At 33.3% G+C, this 23,384-nt stretch overlaps 2 protein-coding genes across 3 annotated transcripts; one reads left to right on the forward strand and one right to left on the reverse strand.

Moving 5' to 3' along the window:
- Positions 1 to 9,765: 9,765 nt before the first annotated feature.
- LOC136201405 (3-hydroxyisobutyryl-CoA hydrolase-like protein 1, mitochondrial) lies at positions 9,766 to 14,133 on the reverse strand. Of its 2 annotated transcripts, XM_065992069.1 has the most exons (14): positions 13,912 to 14,130; positions 13,735 to 13,815; positions 13,568 to 13,636; positions 13,421 to 13,484; positions 13,210 to 13,289; positions 12,702 to 12,785; positions 12,249 to 12,333; positions 11,623 to 11,708; positions 11,394 to 11,515; positions 11,168 to 11,228; positions 10,606 to 10,704; positions 10,415 to 10,516; positions 10,306 to 10,347; positions 9,766 to 10,110 (listed from the first exon to the last, which is right to left on the reverse strand). In XM_065992069.1, exons 1-14 carry the CDS (start codon positions 14,038 to 14,040, stop codon positions 9,991 to 9,993), a joined length of 1,224 nt encoding a protein of 407 aa, XP_065848141.1. In that variant the 5' UTR covers positions 14,041 to 14,130; the 3' UTR covers positions 9,766 to 9,990. The 2 variants fall into 2 exon arrangements, 1 of the variants encoding a protein (XP_065848141.1); XR_010673816.1 differs by lacking the exon at positions 9,766 to 10,110 and having other exon boundaries at positions 10,303 to 10,347; positions 10,415 to 10,538; positions 13,912 to 14,133.
- A 6,606-nt stretch (positions 14,134 to 20,739) lies between these two features.
- LOC136201069 (GLABROUS1 enhancer-binding protein-like) lies at positions 20,740 to 22,637 on the forward strand. Its single transcript, XM_065991630.1, has 2 exons — positions 20,740 to 20,914; positions 21,359 to 22,637. The coding sequence occupies exon 2, from the start codon at positions 21,369 to 21,371 to the stop codon at positions 22,455 to 22,457; it is 1,089 nt and encodes a 362-aa protein (XP_065847702.1). The 5' UTR covers positions 20,740 to 20,914; positions 21,359 to 21,368; the 3' UTR covers positions 22,458 to 22,637.
- Positions 22,638 to 23,384: the final 747 nt, after the last annotated feature.

A 23,384-nucleotide genomic window follows, 5' to 3' on the forward strand; every position in this document is an offset into this window, starting at 1 on the left:
GGCAATTCCATATCCGTTGAGAACAGAAAGGGCACTAGAATTAGCAGTAGTGAAGGCAGCAAGGGCACTAGAATTGCCAGTAGCTGTGGTCAACAAATGCAGTCATGACCCTCAATCATTCTAGGTTATCCTTCATCCACAAGTGATTGGCAAGGGTTCTGAGTATTTTCGTATCAGCAACTTCTTTCTGCTCCGTTTTATCAGTATCAAGCCACGAATTAGCTCCATTCTCCTGATTAGCACTAGATTACTAGAAGCACAGCAGAGCTTGAAAACAATACTCGCCCATTCAATATTGCATTCTGTTAAAAAAGGAATACGAAAATGTTATCAAGGCAAGTTCGACCGAAAGAAAACAAAGACGAAAGCTATGAATTGCTGGACTAACCTGTGGCGGTGGCATCAAAGAGGTGGGGAAAGAGGCACCCGAATCGGAGAGAAAAGAATTGGCATTGCGATTTCCGGCCGAACCAGAACTAGAACCTGAACGAGAACGAGAACGGCAGGTGCAAGTTTTGATATTCTTCAATGGAAAGCCGGCCAGTGAAGTACGAAACGCCACAATTATTAGTAAGTTGCCGAGCCCTAAACTTGTAGGAATCATTGCGCAGGATAAGTTGCCGAGTGCTAAACTGAAAACACTTTGACACAGCATTAGCTCCCAACATTCTTAAAAGTGGCGGACGACGGCGGTGCAAATTGCAGGTCCGGCGAACAATAGAATCTGCTTAAAGGTGCATTTCTACTGAAATTGCAGGTCCGGCGAACAGTAGAATCTGCTTAACCAAAAGTCAATGATTGAACATTATTTTTGTATTTTTAATGGGAGATTGTTTGATTTCTAAATGGGCAACAAGCATTGTGAGGCACTCATCATTTAATTTTGGTTATTAGATGTTTGGGTGCGTTCAGTGAAAACACAGAAATTGATCTTTTATTTGGATATTTATGAAACCAAGATCACCATGTGGAAACATCTGCAATCATCATAGATAAGACCTGGTCATACAGCCACGACTCGGAAGTCTCCTAAGACCCTGTAAAGGATCAACTCTTTACAGTAATCCACCTATGTTCTTGAGAATCACATCAAGTAGATTGAACCTCGATATTGAACCTAGTTTAAATCCGTTTAACAAGATATTGAAGTGACCGAGTGTTTCGCCTTGTTTGATAAACCACTTAATTGTTTAAATTAAAAATGCGTTTAATAACGGTTGTATTTTAACCACTTACATTAGTTTTTTTTTGGTAGAAAAAGAAAAGAAAAACGAACAGCCTAGGGAAGCTAACTCCAATTCTATCTTCTAAGAAAAGATGAGAGATGAAACTAGGGGAAACAGGAAGGGTAGTAACGCCTAACGTCCCTTCATGGCCCGCCGCCGTCAAGCGATCAGCAACACGATTCTGCTCTCTAAAAATGTGTCTGAACTCTACGAACTCAAAGGAGGAGCAAAGCCTTTTAATAGCTTTGATGAGGTTGCGACTGTTAAGACCCATAGAATGATTCTCAGAAATCATTTTGATTGCTTCCAAATTATCAGACTCCACAGAGAGCCTCTTAACACCCAGCCTTTTAGCAAGATTGATTCCAGTAAGAATAGCCCAGAGCTCCGCAGAAAAGGAAGAACCCAACCCTAAATTCTTAATTAAGCTAAAAACCACTTATTTTGATAAATCAAAACATTTACTTATCATTTTAAGTTAAACATTATCAACTAATATTTTTTTTTAAATTAAATCATTCAATATTTTCAGCACTTATAATATTCAGCATTTAAAATTCAGTACTTATTTTTTCAGCACTTAATTTTCAGTTTTATCAAACAACACCTTTGTTAGAAGGGTTTCAGGAGGTGTGATATGGATAAAAAAACGAAATAAGTTATTTTATGTTTATTTGAGAGATAGGAAAGTGAGACGATGGAGGATAAACCTTTTATCCCACTAAAGTTATACCTAAAAGGGGTGGTATAAGGCCAGGATAACTTATTTAGGTAGAAAAATCTAATTTATCCCTCAAATTTTATTATTTATTCAATTTATTGTGTTTTGAAAATTTTGAGTAGGTTGTTCCAAATGTTTATCAAATTAATTTTAATCTTTGAACTTTTGGAAACCTAAGTTTGTCTATGTATTATTGTAGTATCAATGTCGTATAAAATTAATTAAATTTAATCCATCATCTTAAATATATTAGTTATTTCATTTTTTTTTTTGAAAATTTAATACAGTGTTCTTAGTATTTCTCAATTTACTCTATTTTTTGTATTTTGAAAATTTAATACAACGTTCCAAGTATTTCTCAAGTTCGGTTGATAGATTAAATTTAATTAATTCCAGTCCATGTTAATACTATAATAATATATATTTTCTATTTAAATTTGGATAGAGTAATATAGTAAAATGAATCATTTTATCCATATCCCTATCCTACATATCAAATATGGGATAATAAACTCTCATATCTTATTTTTATTTTTATTCCAATCGTTTATCTATATACATATTCCCATAAAATACCAAACGTCCCGTAGGTGTTCATCAGTTTAGGAAAAGGTAAAACTGGTTTAAACTCAACTAAACCCATGTTAAATTAGGTTTTTTTCAGTTTCGAAAAGAACCTATGGAATAAATAGAAACATGGGTTAGTGATTTAAAACAATTGTTTAAGTGAAATGACATTTTTATGTAGAAATGAGAATATAGACAAAGAATGTTGCAATTAGATATTAATTAAAATTTAGACGTCATGTAAGATGGAAGCTCGACATGAGCAAGACTTACTATAGGCTTTAATGGAGCTTCCTCTAACATATACTAGAGATTTCAGGTTTTATGGGTAAATTGGGTTATGAAATGTATTTGCTTGGTCACTTATTATTTCAATATTAATACAGAGCTTCATGATTTTATGCGGATGTAGGGGAGTCAAAGGAGCTTCATCCCATTAAAAAAAAAAAAAATTTAAATCCAAAATTAAGGGTTAAAGTGTAAAAATATTCCTAATGTTTTGGGTCAAGAGCAATTTTATCCCTAACATCTAAAATGGTACAATTTTATCCCTAATGTTGGAAGCTAAGAGCAATTTTACCCCTAACGTTGATAAATTGGGTCAATTTGAGAAATAATTCATCAAACTGTCTTCTCGGTCATGAATAATAGTGTCTGAAATTGATCCAATTTATCAACGTTAGAGGTAAAATTGGTGCAAAATTACAAAATTGATATGCAATTGGTGCAAAATAAAGAAAAAAATGACTGTATTTTATAATAGTGTCTGAAATTGATCCAATTTATCAACGTTAGGGATAAAATTGCTATTGGTTACAAACATTAGGGGTAAAATTGCACCATTTTAGATGTTAGGGGTAAAATTGCACCTGACCCAAAATGTTAGGGATATTTGATGCGAAACAACCCCAGAATCCCGGAAATGGATGATTACGAGTTGGAAACATTATAATTTACGTTTTTTATCAAAAAAAATCATGAAAATAATGCATGACAATTGAACGATTTTGCATTTTTCGTCACAGAAAATTGAACAATTTTACATTTTTTGTCTAAAATTTTTTTTACGTAGAATTTTGCCCCCCGCTCCCTCAAATCCTGGATTCGCCACTGAGGGGTCTCTATCCCCCTTTGGGCTTGATTGATTGAGAGGTTTGGGAGGGTTAGTAAGCGAAGGGTTAGTAAGGGTTTGTGGAAACCCTTGTTTGGGAGAAATAAATTTAGAAGGGTAAGGGATTTGAGGGGTTTGACAAGGGTTTGGAAGGGTTAGCTTTCTTCAATTTTCAAACCCACCAAATTGGAGGGTTTAAAGGGGTTCAAACTTTTATTTCCAATATTGCCCTTATTAAAATTACTTAATACCCAAACCATATTTTATTTATGATCTATGTTCTCACTTCCTCCTCCCCTCTTTCCCGATTTCTCTTCCTCACCGGTGGAACTCCGTCACCGGCGGAACTCCGTCACCGGCGGAACTCCGTCAACGTTGATTTAAGTCAATTTTCTTCTATTTTTTTAGAGTTCATGTTGTGCTTTCTCTCTTCATGATTGCTATGTACATTTTAGTCATTTTATAATGTTTCATTCCCTTACAAACCCTTCATTCCAAACAAGGGAATGGTACAAACTTTTATAAACCCTTACCATCCAACCAAACAAGGGTAAGGTTAATGCTTCCCTTCCCCTTCCCTCCTCTTACTCTCCCTTCCCTTCCCTTCCTTTATTTACCCTCCACAACCTCCCATCCAATCAAGCCCTTCATGTTTATCCTTTGCTCTGAATGTCTTACTCATGTGCTAAATAATACTTAGAGGGAGAGTAAATTTGAGGGGATCAAACTTGCTAGAAGGATCCCTTCATATCTCATCATATGTTTGCCAATATCTCATCATATGTTTGCTTGTAGCAGGGGGACCCTATCCCCTTCTTATTTATCTTTTGCTCTGAATGTCTTACTCATATGCTAAATGGGCAATGAAAATTTAGTTAGATGTTTTTTTGATCATTGGGTGCCTAATCCTTCCATTTTTTACTTAGGCCAACAGTGAATGAATAGAATCCATCCATCAGAGTTCATCATCTCATAAACTCTGAGTTAGAGACTCGGAATATAAATCTAGTTAGAGATTTTTGTGTATATGAAGAAGGTTAGTAAAAGAAGGGTTTAGAAGGGTTGATATTTGGGAGAAGGGGGTAGTAGAGAAGTCAGGTTATTGAAGAGTTACAACCCTCCAAAAACCTTCAAGTTATATATGGGTTAAAAATGTATTTCATAAAATTACTTTTATCTAATTTTTGTAATACCAGAATCACATTTCCAATAAGAATCGCAACATTATCTAGAGTTGTCAAAATGGGTCATGGCCCATTTAACAATTCATGAAAAATGAAAAAGAAAAAAAGCAAAATGAGAAAACCCGAAAAACTTAAAAACCTAAAAGAACATGAAAAATGCAAAAAATTGAAACACAACAAAACAAAATGAAAAAACTTGAAAAAAGGGGAGAAAATGCGAAATCGTCAAAAACATAAAAAAAATGGTAAGCGAAAAAATGTGCAAACATTAAAAAAGGAAAAACTTTAAAAAAGGAAAAATGAAAAAACATGAAAAATGTGAAAAAAATATGAAAAACAAATTATTTATTTATTTTTTACGTTTTTTTCGTTCTCTCATTTTCACATTTTTCATGTTTTTTTAGTTTTTAGTTTTCACGTGTTTGTGTTTTGCTCGTTTCACGTTTTTCCATTTCCTTGTTTTCCATTTTTACTTTTGTTCATTCTTTACCTTTTTTGTTTTCACGTTTTTTCGTTTTTCACTTTTTTTTTAGTTTTTCCAGTACTTTTTTCATTATGCATTTTTTTCTGTTTTAAATTTATAAATTATTTAAAATTATATAGCCGAATATATATATTTTCGGTTTTCACGTTATATATATATTAAAAAAATAAAATTTATTCATTTTATATGTTTAGAAGAATAAATTAGATAACCTAATAAAGGGATGGACATTTCAGTAATTTTATTAATTTCCATTCGGTATAAACCCTTGTAAACATATACCTCGTGTAAGATTAATAGGGCGATTATAATGGATATTACTCGTTCTAGTTGCTCAGCTACCAAAGATGTGGTTCATCTCTTCTTCACATGTGTTAAAGTAACAACAGGTTGAATTTCTTCTCCATTTTCTCCACGTACTGAATTTTTCAAAGATTATAGTATCTCGGTTATCAGGCGCAAACTCGAAAGGATATGTTTGGACACGATGACCAACTTTTTTTATCAGCTAATTGGAACGATCTAATTTTCAATCAGAAGGTCTGGAGCACGATGAAATATATTGAGAAGGCTCTCACTCGAGCTCAATAAATGGATCAATTCATGCTCTTCAATAAAATCGAACTCCAACTCTTCGATTAGGTCTAATCAACAATTTATTTCATAGTTGAGACCTCCAGCTTGTTTGGTAAAGATAAAAGTGGATGGTGGCATTAATGCTACCTTTAAAAGGGGGGAGTGCGGGGATGGTAGCTCAAGATCACCATGGAACGGTTCTTACTGAGTGTTCACTAGTTCAACAAGAGGTTAAACTAGTTTAAATTGCGTTAAATTCATAATAAATTAAGTTTGTTGGGTTTTGTCCAGTATAAATAAGATATTAAACTGGGTAAAACTCATGTTAAACGAGTTTTTATTATTATTAGGAGGTTAAGTTGGTTTAAAGTGGGTTAAACTCACGTTAAATAGAGTTTTTGTGTGTGTTGGGTTTCACTCAATTTAAAAAGATATTAAATTTGGGTAAACTCATGTTAAATTAGATGTTCACTGTGTTTAAACTGAGTATTGTTTATTTTTATTTGGTTTGACCCAGTTTAAATCAATTTAACTAGATATTAAACAAGGTGAAACTCATGTTCGATTGAGTTTTCACTAGTTTAACGAGATGTTACATTGGTTTAAACTCATGTTAAACTGACTTCTGTTGGCTTTTGTTGAGTTTCACATAGTTTAATAAGAGAGTGAGTTGTGTTACACTCATGTTAAGTTTTCACAAATTTAACTAAAGGTTAAACTTGTTTAAATTAGATTAGATTCGTGTTAAACAAAGTTTTGTTAATTTTTGATGGGTTTTATCCAGTTTAAATCTGTTTAACAAGATATTAAATCGGGTGTTCATCAGTTTAGCAAGAGGTGAAACTGGTTTCAATTGGATTGAACTCATGTTAAACTAAGTTTTTTTGGGTTTCGAAAATGACCTCTAGAATCAAGAGAAATATAGGTCAGTGATTCAAAACAATCGTCTAAGTGAAATAACATCTTTATGTAGAAATGAGAATAGAGACAAATAATGTTGCAATTAGATATTAACTGAAATCTGGACATTAGTAAGATGGAAGCGGTCATCAAGCTCGACATAATCAAGCTTCCGATACGCTTGAATGGAGCTTCCTCCGATATATACTAAAGATTTTAGCTTTTTGTTCTAAATGGGTAATTTGTGTTATGGAATGTGTTTCCTTGATCATTTATTCTTTCAATATCAATAGAAAGCTTCATAGTAGTATTCAACCTCAAATAATAGGTATGTGCCAAGGGACCCTATCCATCTTCCTATTTATCCTTTCCTTTGATGTCTTACCCATGTGCTAAAAAATTCTTAGAGGAGAGTAAATTTAAGGGGATCAAACTTTTAAAAAGAACCCTTTAGTATCTCATCCCCTCTTTGCTTGTGCCAATGGACCATATCCCCTTCTTATTTCTCCTTTTCATTGAATGGCTTACCCATGTGCTAAATAATGCTTAGAGGGAGGGTAAATTTGAGGGGGTCAAACTTGCTAGAAGGAGCCCTCCGATATCTCATCTACTATTTACTGATGATGCCATGTTATTCTGACAAGCTACTAAAGCAAACACCTATAATATCAAATTAACATTCATTACTTTTTATGCTAGCATCGTATCAATCTGGAAAGTTTGTGATATTCTTTAGTAGGAATACCATGATTATCAAAGGACATCAACTTGAAGATGTAATGAGAGTTCAAAATATATGGGGCTAAGACAAATACATTGGGTTACCTTTAGTCATTAACATGACTCAAGTTTTTCGGGACTTGAATCAACGAGTTTGGTGTCTTGCTAGCTCGAGGGTAAACTTCTCATTATGGCAAAGAAAAATGTACTAATTAAAGGTGTCATCTCAGCCATTGCAATCTATTTTATGTCTTGTTTGATTCCTACCAGAATTTGTAAAGACATAAATAGAATGGTAGCTAAATTTTGGTGGCGCGAGGATGAGAATCAAAGGAAAATTTATTGGTTCACTTGAAATGATCTTTATAAAGGTAAATATAATGTGGGGGGCTTCGAGTTTTCACAAACGTTTAACTTAGCCCTCACGGTAAAACAAAGCAATAAATTGATTATGCACCTCTTTTCTCTCTTCACTAGGGTGCTTAAAGGAAAGTATTTTCCGTTCTCCGAATTTTTGGAAGCTATAATGGGCTCAAATCTGTCTTGGGCTGGTATAGTTTAATGCAAGGAAAAGATATTATTAAGTGCGCATGAGATGGAAAATGGGTCACAAAAATTCAGTCAGATGTTTTCTCGATCCTTGGCTGCCAAATCCTCCCACCCCCTCTTTTTTACCTAGGCCAAGAGTGAATGAGCAGAATCCATCCATTAGAGCTCATCATCTCATAAATTCTGAGTTAGGCATTTGAAATGTGAATCTAGTTAGAGATTTGTATGTAAAGGAAGATAGTGCGAGGATTTTAGCCTTACTTACAAGGGTGTGATTAGAAGGAGGGTTAGTAAAAGAAAGGTTTAGAAGGGTTAATGGAAATCCTTGTTTGGGAGAAGGGGCATGAGAGAGGTCATGTTAGTGAAGAGTTACAACCCTCAAAAACCTTCTTAAGGTTCAAAAATTATTTCATAAAATTACTTTTGTTTAATTTTTGTAATACAATAATCACCTTTCCAACTCAAATAACAATCTCATCTAGGATTGTCAAAATAGGTCATAGCCCATTTAATAATTCATGGAAAATGAAAAAATTTAAGAAAATACGAAAAACTTAAAAACCTTGTATTTTATTCGTTTTTATGCACTTTTTCCATTTTTTCTATTTTAAATATATAAATTATTTTATATTATATACCCAAATATATATTTTTCGGTTTTCAGATTATATATATATATATATTAACAAGTAAATTTTTATGAATTTTATATGTTTAGAACAATAAATTAGATAACATATTAATAGGATGGACATTTCAATAATTTTATTATTTTCCATCCTTTTACAAACCCTTCGAACCAAACAAAGTAAGGGAATAAACCCTCATAAACCTACACCTCCTTTTTTTTTTTAACACGGTCTTAGGTCATGTTTTATAATCACTTTCAGCATTTAAAATTAATATACTAAGCGCTTATTGATTTTTAAGCTTGTTTGATAACACAACTTAAATTTTTTAGTTAAGTAAAAAAAAAAAAGACGCAATCCGCATTGGATTGATCTATTGGTGCAAGCGGTCATCATGAAAATGCCACTCGTACAACATGAGTTTATCCATTTTAAACAAATTTAACCTCTTATTAAATTGATGAAACTGATGTCAAATTTATACTGAACTTAAGTTAACTTTGGATACGCTTTTAGCTTATTAATTACAAGAATCCTTCCGAATTTCAAATATCATATTTAGTCATTAACTTATTATATATTCTTCTATCGGAGGCATTATATTTTTGTTTTTATTTATGTATTTATATAATTAATTTCCATTGATTCAAAAAAAATTAATAATTAATTTCCACAGTTTTATGTAAAATCAATTTTTTTATTTGGATAAATAAATAATGAGAATTAATGATTGAATTGCATATAGATGAAAAGAAAAAAAAAACGAAGAGAAAATAGCATTTTTCAGACATGAAAGATAACAAAAAAAATACTTGAAAATTATTTCTTTTGATATGATATATAAGAAAGGACATGGTATGGAAGATGAAATAATTGCTAAAAACAAGACATTTTTAGTAGACCTGTGGGCCGGGTCTAATGGACTTTTATGTCAAAATGCTCATCTCAAGTCAAGTCCAGCCCACTATTAATTTAGACGGAGCTCGGGCCAGATTGACCTCCCAATTTTAGGCACTTGTACAAAATATTAGATTATTTCTAATTACTGCAGAACATTTTGCTATTAAAATTAAGAGCACTAAGAGAAAAGTCTTAAAATAGACTTAATAAAACCTGTAAATTATAAGATTTTAACAGTACAAATACTTGGTTTTAACCTTTGAACTAAAAGCCACTCATCATTCAGGAAATTACTACTGCTGAAATCATGCTTTCAGACAAAAATCAATTCCGTTAACTTCTTATTTGGTACTGCTGAAATTACAATGCAGCTCAAATGATGGAGGGCTTACCAGATATACTTGACTAAGCTTTTTCATATGACTAGGTGAATGCTTCTCGTTCTTGCGTGGGAAGCTCGAGATCAGGTTCCGATTCATTCAGAGACAAAAAATAATGTTCCACCATGTCTTCTGACACCTCTTCTAACCTTGGAGGATTCCACTGTATAGTCCATAAAACACATACCATACCGTTATTCCGTTTATAATTTCCTATTCCGTTTGTAATTTCGATAGTTTGCCAACTGCTGGAACTAAATATCAGAAGTTTAACCTAGATTATCATATGCCACCTCCTTAATATAGCATATTCATGTCCCTGGATGAGAAACAGTGATACGAACAAACAAATTCATACCTTTGGTGCTAAGTCCTTCTCCACCATTCGTGCTCGAACACCCTGAAAACAGGAATAGAATTAAAGGCAGCTACATAGATTGTATATTTCAGAGATGGACAATTGTTACCTCACAAAAGTCGCCAGAGATGTGTTTCGATATTCCCTGCAAGGACATTCGGTATTCACGTACCAAGCATTGATCAAGTGTTTGATATCTACCTTCTCGTATCTAAAATAAAACAATCCAGCAGCTGCTGCTGAGTTAATGTAATGGTTATAGAAGAAAGGAAGGCCTAAAAAGGATAGGGAAGCACTCACAGATCTCAAGGAAACCTTCAAGCTCAATGGTGATGTTTCTTTAAGTCTCCGTATAGTGGAATTACAAAATGCATCATTGGTTCTAGAAGCCTCACTTTCCTGAGAGAAATTGTTATTTCAGTGCATAGCATTTTGCTTATGGAGTTAGTGTAGCAATTGGACTCTGTTACTTTGGCATATGTATGCATTTCTAAGATATTATTTGACAAGACCATTGCACAGTTGGCAGGTCTTGCAGAAACAGTCAAAACAAGATAAGACGCTAGCTAATATCCCAAATTTACATTTTGTTTCTAATGCCATAAAGGTCTTGGAAATTGTTTGCTGATCACATGAATTCCAGGAATTTTAAGGTACTATCAATACTGGTGAGATACTACCTTCACCTAAAGCAGGAATCTCCTAAAGCAAATCATATATTCCAGTGTAAAACATGTTTTTTACACTTCTTTCCTGTTTGGCACTGTTGTCCACTCTTTCATTTTCGCTGTTATTCTCGAGATAAGTTGAATTTGGACCTTGGAAGTAAAAAACATCTATGGCTATAATAACAGATGCTTACCAAAGAATCAAATATTTCTTCAACAGTGTTATGACTGAAACATTTATCAACGGTTTCAATCCTAAATACACAACACAAAAAAGCAATAAGTCAACTTGATCATTATATCAACAAAAGGTATGCTAATTAGATAATAAACTGTATTCAATAAGAGAATGAAAATGAGCCCGAAAATAGAGTTTTAACAAAATTTCCACAAGTCAGCATTTCATGTCGTAAAACAAACCTGTAAAGTGCACTCATTTTATCTGGGTGGACAAGGTCACCATATTTCTCCAAAGTTGTTTCAATGACGGAAGGATCATCAGTAACCAGTTTCGCTAACTGCTGCTCAATCAATTGATGCCTCTGTAGATTTTTTCTTTTTTTGTTATTAAGAAGACAGACTGATGTTATACAACCAGGCAAGACAAAAGTAGAATGGAAAAAGTAAAAAAGAGTCCATCAATACTAACTTCACTATGTGCATAATGTGTAGCTAGGCCACAAGCGATCATTTCTGCTCCATTGAGGGTTTCTCCAGTTAGAGCCAAGTATTCTCCTGCAGAGAGGAATATACCAAACTTATGAACTTCATACAAATTTTCTATTGTTGGTTAATGTGTAACAATGCTTTGAGAAAGCTAGCTTCCACAAAAATATACTAACTTTATTAATTCTAATTCCAGGTGAGCCAACTGATCTAAGTAAAGCATGTTGAATTCCATCAATCAATATAATCCAAAAACTCATGCAACATACTTCGTTTGGGGAAAAAAAATCATTTCTTTAATGTGTAGAGAACCAAGAGTCTCTAGGATAAAGCAAATACATCATCTATTAGGACTACAAATTTTGAACTCTCCAAGGAGAAATAATTGGTCCTGCTCAGTGAGACATTCATGCAATCTCCGTCAAGGAAATAACAAAAACCATGACATATAAAAAGGAGTTGCTAGCATGCAACTCTGGGGAAATCGAGAGAAAAATAAAATTCAAAAGATATAAGAAGTATACAATCAAAATACAAGCCCAAGAAAGGGAGAGGGGAGGTGGGTGTGGGTGTGGGTGGGAAGAAAAGAAGAACTGTGAGAAAGAATACCTAAGTAGCCAGGAAGGCGTGGGAGGTAGAAGGATGCACCAGCATCAGGGTGGAACCCGATGAGAGTTTCAGGGGTAGCAAAAACCTGAAATGTCACAATAGAGGCATCATTATTCATCTCTAATTCATAACCGAGAAACTGAAACAAATGAAGATGACGTATTCAGCAAAGGTTCAGAAAGAGAAAAGCATAAATCAGTAATACTAAGGACCTTGGTTTGAACTAAGACTGAACTTCTTAAAACTTGCATATACAATGCAAGTTATGGAAATGATTGCCGTTCTTAGAACACTATATATACAACATTTTATGCTTTGTAGGATTTCGATGAAAGAAACATTAACAAGAAGATTCAGGTTTTAAGAATAGCTTTACAAAAACTAATAATGCAATTGATAAAAACTAACAATTAACAAGAAAATGGAAAAGGTATTTAAGTTCCTGATTCATACAGTTTTATCAGTTGCAACCCGAAATGTGCCAGGAATTGAAACTCCAGCCCCACCACCCATGGTAAATCCGTTAAGAATAGCAACCTACAGGAGATTATGAATACACCAATTAGATTTTCATACGTCAAATACCAGAACCACAACAGTGTCAACAAATGTAAAATATCTTTTCTTGACCCTCAAACCAAACACAAGAAACTGATATCACAGAGAATACACAGCAAGAGAACATGTCATAAGAAAAGGCCATGCCATAAACAAATCAAATTAAATGGTTAGTATAACAAATTGCGACAAGTAACTATTCTAGCATGCTCAAACGAAGATGAAATAAATGACAAATTAGATGTACTAAGGATGATAGAGCAAGTATCATTACGAAAAAACAATACACATTTAACATAAACAAAAATCTAAAATGAATGATAGTCAAATATGTGAATAGAAAAACGGAAATCAAGTATCCTACAAATGATGTTAATAATTTGAAAAAAATGTGAATACTCACATGTGGCTTCAAATATGTTCCTAGTAAGTATATGAAACTATACAGAGTCCTAAAGAAATCCTTACACTCTTCCATTTTTCCTGCAAAGATAGAGTACCAAACACGAAGGTAGCTTTTAGAGTTATGAACTTTCACCATCAACTAAAAAAATGAGAATTAGCAATTCTGTTACACAAGCGCTATCAGAGACATAACTGTGTCGACTCTGTACCTTGGTTCATCAAATTATAGAGCCCAACAATGTCACCTCCTGCGCAAAATGCCCGGCCACTGCCCTTCACAGATTTAAAAATAAAACCTAAATATTCCTCAAACGATATTGCAATGGAAAAAAAAAAACTCAGAGCCGATTTATTACCTTCATCATCACAAAACCAATATCTGGATTATCCTCCCAAGATTTGTACAATTTCAGCAACCTCGCACCCTAAGATAGTTAAGATTGAAAAAATTAAATCGCATAAATCAGTTAAGTAATAAGTAAAACAAAAAAAACAAAAAAAAACAAAAAATATAAGCACACACAATATTAGTATTGAGAGCATTGAGTGCGGAAGGCCTATTGAGAATGACAGTTCTTGAATAAGCTTGCCCTTCAATTAGTACCTGTCTCATCCAGCACCACCGAATCAAAAGCTTGATTAGAAACACAAAATAGAGAGATTCAATTGAAAAGAAAATAAAAAAAAAAAGAGAAGTAACTTGATTATCGAGATCATCATCGACAGGTTTACTGCTTGCAAGGGACGAGAGATTTCTGCTGTGACAGTGGTGGCGCTTGACTTGGCTGCGCCTTAGCAAAGCCGCCGCGGCGGCCTTAAATCCCTGCATTTCTTTGTTTTTCCGGTATTAGATTTGCTCAAAATCACCAACTTCTTAGACTGTAATATGGTTATTGTTCACATGGAACCTATCTTCTAAGAATAAAATCAATTTAGTGGTGAAGCTCTTACCCTAGCGGGTTGAGAGCTTACCTATCTTGGGAGGTCATGGGTTCGAATCACATCCGATTCTGGTATCATGGGTTCGAATCACATCCGGTTCTGGTGGAACATTTTTCTTTCTTCTTTAATTGTAAGCACATTGTGCGCAAATTTTTTAAAAAAAAAAATAAAATAAAATCAATTTTACCTAATAAGTCTCAACTAACTTAGGCCTTGTTTGGACGGTTGTATTTTAGCTCTTGTTTGAGAGGAGGTTAATGGGAGTAAATGAGAGTAATGGAAGGTTAAGTATTAAGTTAATCTTGTTTGGGAGTTATTTCTTGAGAGCAAATGGAGGTTAATATGGTTAAATGTTTACTTCCTCTAACCTCCAAATTGAGGGGTTAATGGGAGTAACGTAAAGTTTTTTAAAATTTCTTGTCTAAATGTTGCAACTGCCCCCTGAACTTTCAATTGTAACAACTTACCTCTCAAACTTATCAAATTATAAAACATAACCCCTCAAACTTGTCCAATTATAAAACATAACCCCAAATTGCTGACATGGACTGCATTTGAAGAAACACGTGAAATACAAAAACTGCAACGCTCGTGGAGTGTGACAATCAGATCTTTGACGTGATACGGATCCAGAAAAAAGTTTTTACGGTTGCTTCAAGTACGGGATAAAAAAAATCCCAATTTGGGGTTATGTTTTACGATTGGACAAGTTTAAGGGGTAAGTTGTTACAATTGAAAGTTGGAGGGGCAGTTGCAACATTTGGACAAGTTCATAGGGTTATTTGTGTATTTGGCCAAATTTTTTTTTATGAAAGGAGTAACAATTTTAGTACGTTATCAAAAAAAATTAGAAAAAAGGCCTAATATATCAGGCTTATCTAAAAAATTGATTGGCCTCTGAAGTTTTTAGAGTGTTTTGATAGTTTCTTCAATTTGAATAAAATATTCAGTAAACCGTATAAACTTACATAAAATGTAATCAATTGATCATTCGATTGTAAAAAAAAAAAAAAGTAAACTAAATGCGAAAGTTGTATTCCACACGTCTTAAAATGTTATTATATAGTAAAAGTAAGTTATTACTTGCTCAACTATATAACTTGTCTTTTTCTAATATTATAAACGCATTACCCCGATCTTGGTTATTTTACTTTTTTTATGACTCGTGCAATACATTTTTCGTATTTAACTTACTTTTTTTACAATCGAGTGATCAATCGATTACATTTAAGGGTAAATTACACTCATGGCCACTGAATTATACCCATTTTCACATTGTGGCCACTGAACTTTAATTCTTTCCGGTATGGACATTGAACTTTACACTTTGTTACATCGATGGCCACTGTGACCGTTGACCAGCTTTTTTAAACCGTTGACTCCCCTTTTAACCGGCTATCTCTCTCCTTTTACCCTTTTAAAACCTAAAATTACCATTTTACCCTTCCTTACTCTCTCATTTCTCTCTCTTTTTCTGTTTCTTTGAAGAAGAAGACACTTTGACTCATTTTATAAATCGTGTAAGGAATGAAATGAGAACCAAATCAACTGCTGGTGATGCACCAAAACCAAATGTTGACCATTTTTCAGTTTCTGAAGAATTGGGTGGTGGTTTGTATATTTCAGCAAAAGATGAGTTTTCTGAGTATTTAGATCGCGCAGGTTTATGATCAGAACCACATCAACCTTTTAAATTCATCGTTCCACCAAACTTTACCTTTCCAAACGATCATTTACTAATGTGTCTTTTTGCAAATTATTATTGCCAATTCCTTCCTGTAACAAAATCTACATTCTGCTTTATCGGTTTTTATGTTTTCTTTCCAAACATATTCCATTAATGTTGAGTTTGAAAACACAATTTATTAATTTCTTTCGTTACTCTATTGCACTTTTGTTTCTCTTTCTCTGTTTCTTTGGTAGCAGCCATGGAAATGGATTTGAAAGAAAGAAAGAAAGACATAGAGATGAGAAAGAAAGAAGGAAATAAACAGAGGAAGAGAAAGGAAGGAGTAAGAAAGGGTAAAATAGTAATTTTAGGTTTTAAAAGGGTGAAAGGAGAGAGATAGCCGGTTAAAAGGAGAGTCAACGGTTAAAAAAACATGGTCAACGGTCACAGTGGCCACCGGTGTAATAAAGTGTAAAGTTCAATGGCCATATCGGAAAGAATTGAAGTTCAGTGGCCACAATGTGAAAATGGGTATAGTTCAGTGGCCATGGGTGTAATTTACCCTTACATTTTACGCAACTTCAGGAGGCTAACTAGATATTTTAAAAGTTCAGTGGGTCAGTTAACTTTTTTAGACAAGTTCAGGAGACGAATGATGTATTAAGTCATTAAAAAAATATGGATTGACTGTTATTTAACTATCACATTCATTCTAAACAAATTTATCGATAAATTTAAACAATTTCGTAAAATTTTGGTTAGGTATTTATTTGTAATTATTTTTATTAATACATAACATTTTTGATACATTAATAAAAAAAAAAATTGCCCCTTTTCTACATTAAGAATGTTCACGAATTTGGTATTTGTATACTTGTTTGTTTCAATGATACAAACAACTTTTATTCACGATTTTTTTTATTAAACAACTCTATTTAAGGTTATTATCCGGTTTCAATTTCACTTTACTACTCGGATGTTCAAATTGAGCTCGGTCGATCTCATTGAACTCATATCAGAACCCTCATTAACATGTAATGACGTTAAGATTAATCTTAGATTTATAAAAAAAGTCAACATTTTGGTCAAAGTTTGGGTTTGACCGAAACTTGCATAGAGTATAACTTATTCAGTATACCTCTAAATTGGACACTATTGGTTGTGTTGAAAAAGCTCTCGGAGAACACAACTCACTAAGATATCTCGAGATTCAATTCAGTTCTCTAAAAAAAATTGGTTTTTGAATGGGAAAATGATTGATTTTAATAATGATTGATTTTAATGTCCCAAATTGATGTTTTTCCGTGCTTTCCAAACATCATCCAAAGGTTTTCATCACATGAATATGACTCTAGTGTCTATAAATATACTATGTAGAAAAATTCAGTAAGACAGGTCTAATTATATCGAGTTCAAATGTATAATAGATCCAAATGAAAGTTTAGGATGTCGAACCGAAAATGAATAAGTTTATAAGTGTGTAATTATATATTAGGCCAAAAATGAAGGTAAAGTACAAAATATATCTTTATTGTTGCTAATTATAATTAATTTTATTAGAACCAATTTTAAATATTATTAAAAATTAAAATATTCTGTTTACATGTTTTATATATGTTTTGGTTTTGTCTTTGTCTTTTCTTTCCTTTCCCTACCAAAAAAAAGATTTAAAAGATAAGATTTTTATATTTTTTTATAACTTCATAATAGGTTTGAAGATATAGTACCTTAAATTCGATATAATATTTGAGTTTTTTTAGGAATAATGTATAAAACTACTCATAACGTTTATAAGTATGAACAGTTTTACTCTTAACGTTTAAAATGATGCAATTTTACCCCTAATGTTGACAGCCAAAAGTAATTTTACCCTTAAAATTGACAAGTTGTGTCAATTTCAGACAATATTATGAAACACAAATATTTTGTTCCTTATTATGCACAAATTGTACATAAGTTATTCTAAAAAAAAGATTATATATTTTTTGTGATTTAATAATAGAATTGGAGATTAATATTTTTAAATTCGGTGAAATATTTGAATTTTTTTGTCCAACTCGTACAAAATACAATATGTTTTTTAATTTTTTTTAAAAGTTTTATGTTTAATCATATGTTTGTGATCTGTTATTAACATGGTTTTGAGAACCGAACCGGACAGGCCGGTTCAATCCGGTTCGATCGAAACCGGTCATCATTTCGGGCCAAAAGTGGTTCGGTTTTTAAATTCTTAAAAACCGATCAGAACCGTCTAACCCGGTCGGGTTACATTTTATACTCAATTAAAAAAAAAATTGATTTTCCAAGGATTTGAACATAGAACCTTTGAATAAGAAATGACTATTTAACCACTAGACCACTTATTAATTTATGTTTAACCTTAACAATATAGATATATATAATCATTATAAAAAGTAAATATTTAAAACATTATTTATTTATTATTATTTTTTATATTTCTTTTTTTATCAAATTTTTTATATTTCTATAAATATTATACAAACATTATTTTATCATTTCAATACTCATAATATTTTATTAACATTTAACTATTTCATAAATAAAATTTAAATATAATAACTACTTTATTATGCTTATATGTTATGTTAATAATAATACTAATTATTTAATTTTAAAAAATATATAATTTATATTTTTAGTCTTTTCATAAATTGAATTTTTATTATATTTTTAATTCATGATTGGATTTATAAATTTAATATTTTTAATTTTATTTATATAATTTTTATAAGTTAAAATATGAATAAAATATTATTTTTTATTAATACCGGTTGAACCTCGGTTAAATCCCGATTGAATCTCTAACCCTTGACCCTTTGTCCTTTCTGGTTCTTTGACCGGTCCGGTTTTGATAACCATGGTTATTAATGAGTAATAAAATGATGCATATGTGAAGTGTAGATGACAAAATTCATGATCGAGAAGACAACTTGATGAATAATTTCTCCACTCGATCCAATTTGTCAATGTTAGGGGTAAAATTGCTCTTGACCGCCAACGTTAATGGTAAAATTGCACCATTTTAAACGGGCCTAATACACAAATAACCCCTTGAACTTGTCCAAATATTGCAACTGCCCCCCGAACTTTCAATTGTAACAACTTACCCCTCAAACTTGTCCAATGTAAAACATAACCCCAAATTGTTGATATGGACTGCAATTGAAGAAACACGTGAAATACAAAAGCTGCAACGCTCGTGGAGTGTGATAATCAGATCTTTGGCGTGATATGAATCTGGAGAAACATTTTTACGGTTGCTTCAAGTACGGGATAAAAAAGTTTCCAACTTGGGGTTATGTTTTACAATTAGACAAGTTTAAATGGTAAGTTTTAGGGCTAATTACAAATCTAACCCAACTAAAAGGGGTCATTTACATATCTAACTCACTTTGCTTCCATCTCACCAAATTAGACACTTTCAACCACTTTGGATAAAATTACCCTTAGACACTTTCAACCACTTTGTTTTTCTCGTTGGTTTTGCCTCTTTCATTATCTATAATGGTATCCTTTCAATTTCCTCTATTTTCCACCATTTTCCTCTATTGTTGTCGCATTTGTGACGAAATTTGTCGCATTTCATCGCAAATGCGACAAATCTTGTCGCATTTCATCGCAAATGCGACAAATCTTGTCTCATTTGTGACGAATTCGTCACAAATGCGACATCACATCAGTTCAATTGTTATATTTTTTTTTCTTTCTCATTTTTTGAGCTTTTCATCCTAATCCTCTTCCACATGCACTAATTCTTCAAAGATTGAACGAAACATAATCTCTTCTCTCTATAAACCACCGTCTTTTTGTCGGTTTGGGATGGTGAAGAAGACGTTGAGAGTCTGAGGAAGAAGGTGAATTGAAATAATGGCATTCTTGTCCAAAATGGATGAAAGTATCTAATTTGGTGAGATGGAAGCAAAGTAGGTTAGATATGTAAATGAACCATTTTAGTTGGGCTAGATTTATAATTAGCCCTAAGTTTTTACAATTGAAAGTTGGAGGGGCAGTTGCAATATTTAGACAAATTCAGAGGATTATTTGTATATTAGGCCTTTTAAACATTATGAGTATTTTTGGACAAGTTTAAAGGGTTATTTGCATATTATTTCGTTTTTTAACTAAACATGCATCACAAGATTCATAATGGGAGAAAGACTTCACTAATAATTAGTCCAACATAACAAAATTAGACTCTTAATTATATTATGTAGATGTTAGGGTTAAAATTGCACTTTACTAACAACAATAGTGGTATTTTTATAATGTATCTTTAAAAAATAACAAAATATAAGGATGTTTAGGGGTAAATTACACCTATGGCCACAAAACTTTTCTTTTTTAACAGTATGACCACTGAACTTTAAAACTACACAAAAGTCATTCAACTTTAAACTTCTTAACACCGATGGCCACTCAACTTTAACTAACTCCTCAAAATAACCGTTAACGACTCAAAATGAAAATATTTAAGAATTAAAGTTATTCAGAACGACATTTAACAAAAATCACCTTGTTAGAAGTTCTTATCTTTCTAAAAATTCACTCTATCCTAACCAAACAACACCTAAATGACCTCAAAATGAAAATTTTGAAAAATTAAAGTTGCTTAAAATATCATTAACTCTTCGGGTTTTTTATTTTGAGACTGTCAATGGTCATTTTGAGATATTGAGTAGCCACATATATTAAAAAAATATAAAATTACTTTTATGTTATATTTTGAAGTTCAATCCCATAATATTAAAACAAGGAAAGTTAAGTGACCATGGGTGTAATTTACCCGGATGTTTAGAAATTTAGAATTGTTGTGAGGATCCGACTCGTAAAACAAAACAAAATGGCGTTGATGCTTTTCGATTGATGGATCCGGGTTAGTTTTAAAACGCAGTCGTTTTTCTCCTGCAACAATCGGAGTTTCTATATTCGCTCTCTTCTCTCTTTCCCACAATTAGTCAAAGTCCATCAGATCGAACCTCAGCGTCACAACCTTCAGTGATCTGCATCCATTTCCGAAGGCGTCTTGTGGCCTCCACTCTCTCACCGTTTATCTCTTTATTCTCTGTTACAGGTATGTTTGTTTAGGATTTAGTATTTAATTTCGAACTTAAAATTCAATTTGGGATTTAGGGTTTTCTTTCTTCGATATTTAGGGTTCGAGTGATTTTTCTTTTATTTTGTGGAAGGAATAATTTGTTGAATTTCTGTTAAATTTAGTGATGACATTGTAAGAAAGAACTGTTGTGTTGCATGTAGGATTCAAGACACTACCGTAAAAATGGTATGCATGCTAGGTTTTGAGGATAAATCCATGTTATTTGCACATTTCCACCATGAATTTCTGTTGATTTTGGGCTGGGTCTTAATCTGTTGGCTGTACCATTATGAGAAGTTATGCTTGTTTTGTTTTGAGTCAAATTTTGAGCTTTTTTAATGCATTAATGCTGTTTATTTCAGTTTTCCTCTTTCTTTTTCAATAATCCTAACCTTTGTTTCTTGGAATACTTTGCTGTAGCATAAAGTCAATGGCGCCAAAACGGCCAGCTCCTACAGCTATTCCTCCAGTTTCTTCTTCTGAAGAAGAGGAATCTTCTAGTGGTGAGGAGGAAGAAGGGGAATCTTCAGCTGAAGATGAACACACTGAAAAGACACACAAAAGGGCGAAAGCTGTCAAAGAATCAGATTTTGTCATAAAGAAAGTCAAGGCTGAGGCAGAATCCGAGTCCGGAACTGAATCTGATTCCGAATCTGAGGATGTTCCAACCTTGAACGTCAAACATATAGCTTCTAAGCCAATGGAGGCGACTCCACTTAAAAGCATAAAGCCTAGATCCAAAACCTCATCATCCGCTCTTGTTCTTGGGAAATGTAGTACCAAGAGGGGCAGTGAAGTTGAGAGGGATGCAAAAGACTCCAAACGGTCAAAGATGAAGGTTTCAGAATCCAATGGAGCTTTAGAGAAGTCTGAGGATACTAAGAAACATTTATTTCAACGGTTATGGAGTGAGGATGATGAGGTTACCCTTTTGAACGGTATGATTGCTTTTATTGAAAAGAAAGTGGTTGATCCATGCAAGGAAATGAGTGCATATTATGATTTTATAAAAAAATCACTGCATTTTGATGTTGCTTTGAGCCAGTTGAAGGATAAGATTTGGAAGTTGAGGAAGAAATTTGAGAATCATGCAAGGAAAGGAGAAAAGGGTGGTAAGACATTCCCTAAACCGCATGATCAAAAAATATTTGATTTGTCAAAGAAGATATGGGGTAGTGAAGGAATTTGTGGAAGAAGCAAGAGTTCGGCACCATCGAAGACAGAATCAGGCGTAGGCGTAGAGGAGGGTGAAAAGGCGGAGAAGATGGAAACAGCAGCAGAAATGGAAAACCATGTCGTCTCAAAAGAGATCCCTAAGTTTGATAGGGGTATGGGTGTAGCAACAATGGAGGATTATGTAATAAAACAAGGGCTGGATATGGTGGAGGGATTGCAGAAATCAGAGATGGAAGAGAAATGGAGGAAACTGCACGAGGCGGAGCTAGAGCTGTTCCTGAAGCGGAATGAGTTGATATCAGAACAGGTAAAACTTATGTTGGCTGCATACAAATCTGTGTAGGATTATTAGGCCTTTAAAGAGGTATTATTACGAATGTTTGCCACATGCAATATTTGTGGATTGTAATACTTAGTAAATTTAGGTGAATGTATTTCATTCTTGTGAGGTTCTAATGCTCTTTAACTGTGGATTGGGATTGAGTTCTCAATGGAATATTTTCTAATTAAAAGTTTGAATGCCTCATCATTGTTTCAACTATTAATAGGAGAAGAAGATAGATAGGTTACATGGATGCGTGAAATGGATGTTTGGAATCGATGGATGGCTTAAACTGGTAAGAGAATAGGCATGGAAGCTTTTAAATTATCATAGGCATGGAAGCTTTTAGAATCCCCGATAAGGATCCCCATGGGAGGGGGGTTGGGATAATTTTGTTCCCTGTGACAGGGATGAGGCGGGGACTTTCCCCATCCCCACCCGTTAATCCCTGATGAGGATCCCTTATTATTCCCCATGATAATTGCGTTTTTTTGGATGATTTAAGTACATTTTAATTAGGTGATTGATTGTTTTCAAGTTTTAGTTTTTTTTTTATTTGAAAATGATTGTTAATACTTGGTATTTTTAGCCACTCTTTTTTAAACGTTTTTGTCAGTGATTTCCCGCGGAGAATGGGGAATGGAGAATGTGTATAACGTTTTTGGAACATTGGTAAACGGGGAATGGGGATCATCGTGGGAACGGGGATACCTCGCTGGAGGGGGATGAGGATAAGTTTGTCTCCGTTTAGCTCGCGTGGACGGGGATGGGGAATCCCCGATTAGTTGGAGAACAGGAATGGGAAATGCATTCCCCGTCCCGCCCCGTTTACATTCCTATTGACCGGTATTAGAGAGTACTACCTGTTATGCATTTATTAATATTTAATATTAAATATTGAATGATTCCATGCTTTGAGTGTGAAGAATGAGCTTAAGAGGAAATGAG

The sequence above is a fragment of the Euphorbia lathyris genome, chromosome 7, assembly GCF_963576675.1.
Source record: "Euphorbia lathyris chromosome 7, ddEupLath1.1, whole genome shotgun sequence".
NCBI classification, from domain to species: Eukaryota; Viridiplantae; Streptophyta; class Magnoliopsida; order Malpighiales; family Euphorbiaceae; genus Euphorbia; species Euphorbia lathyris.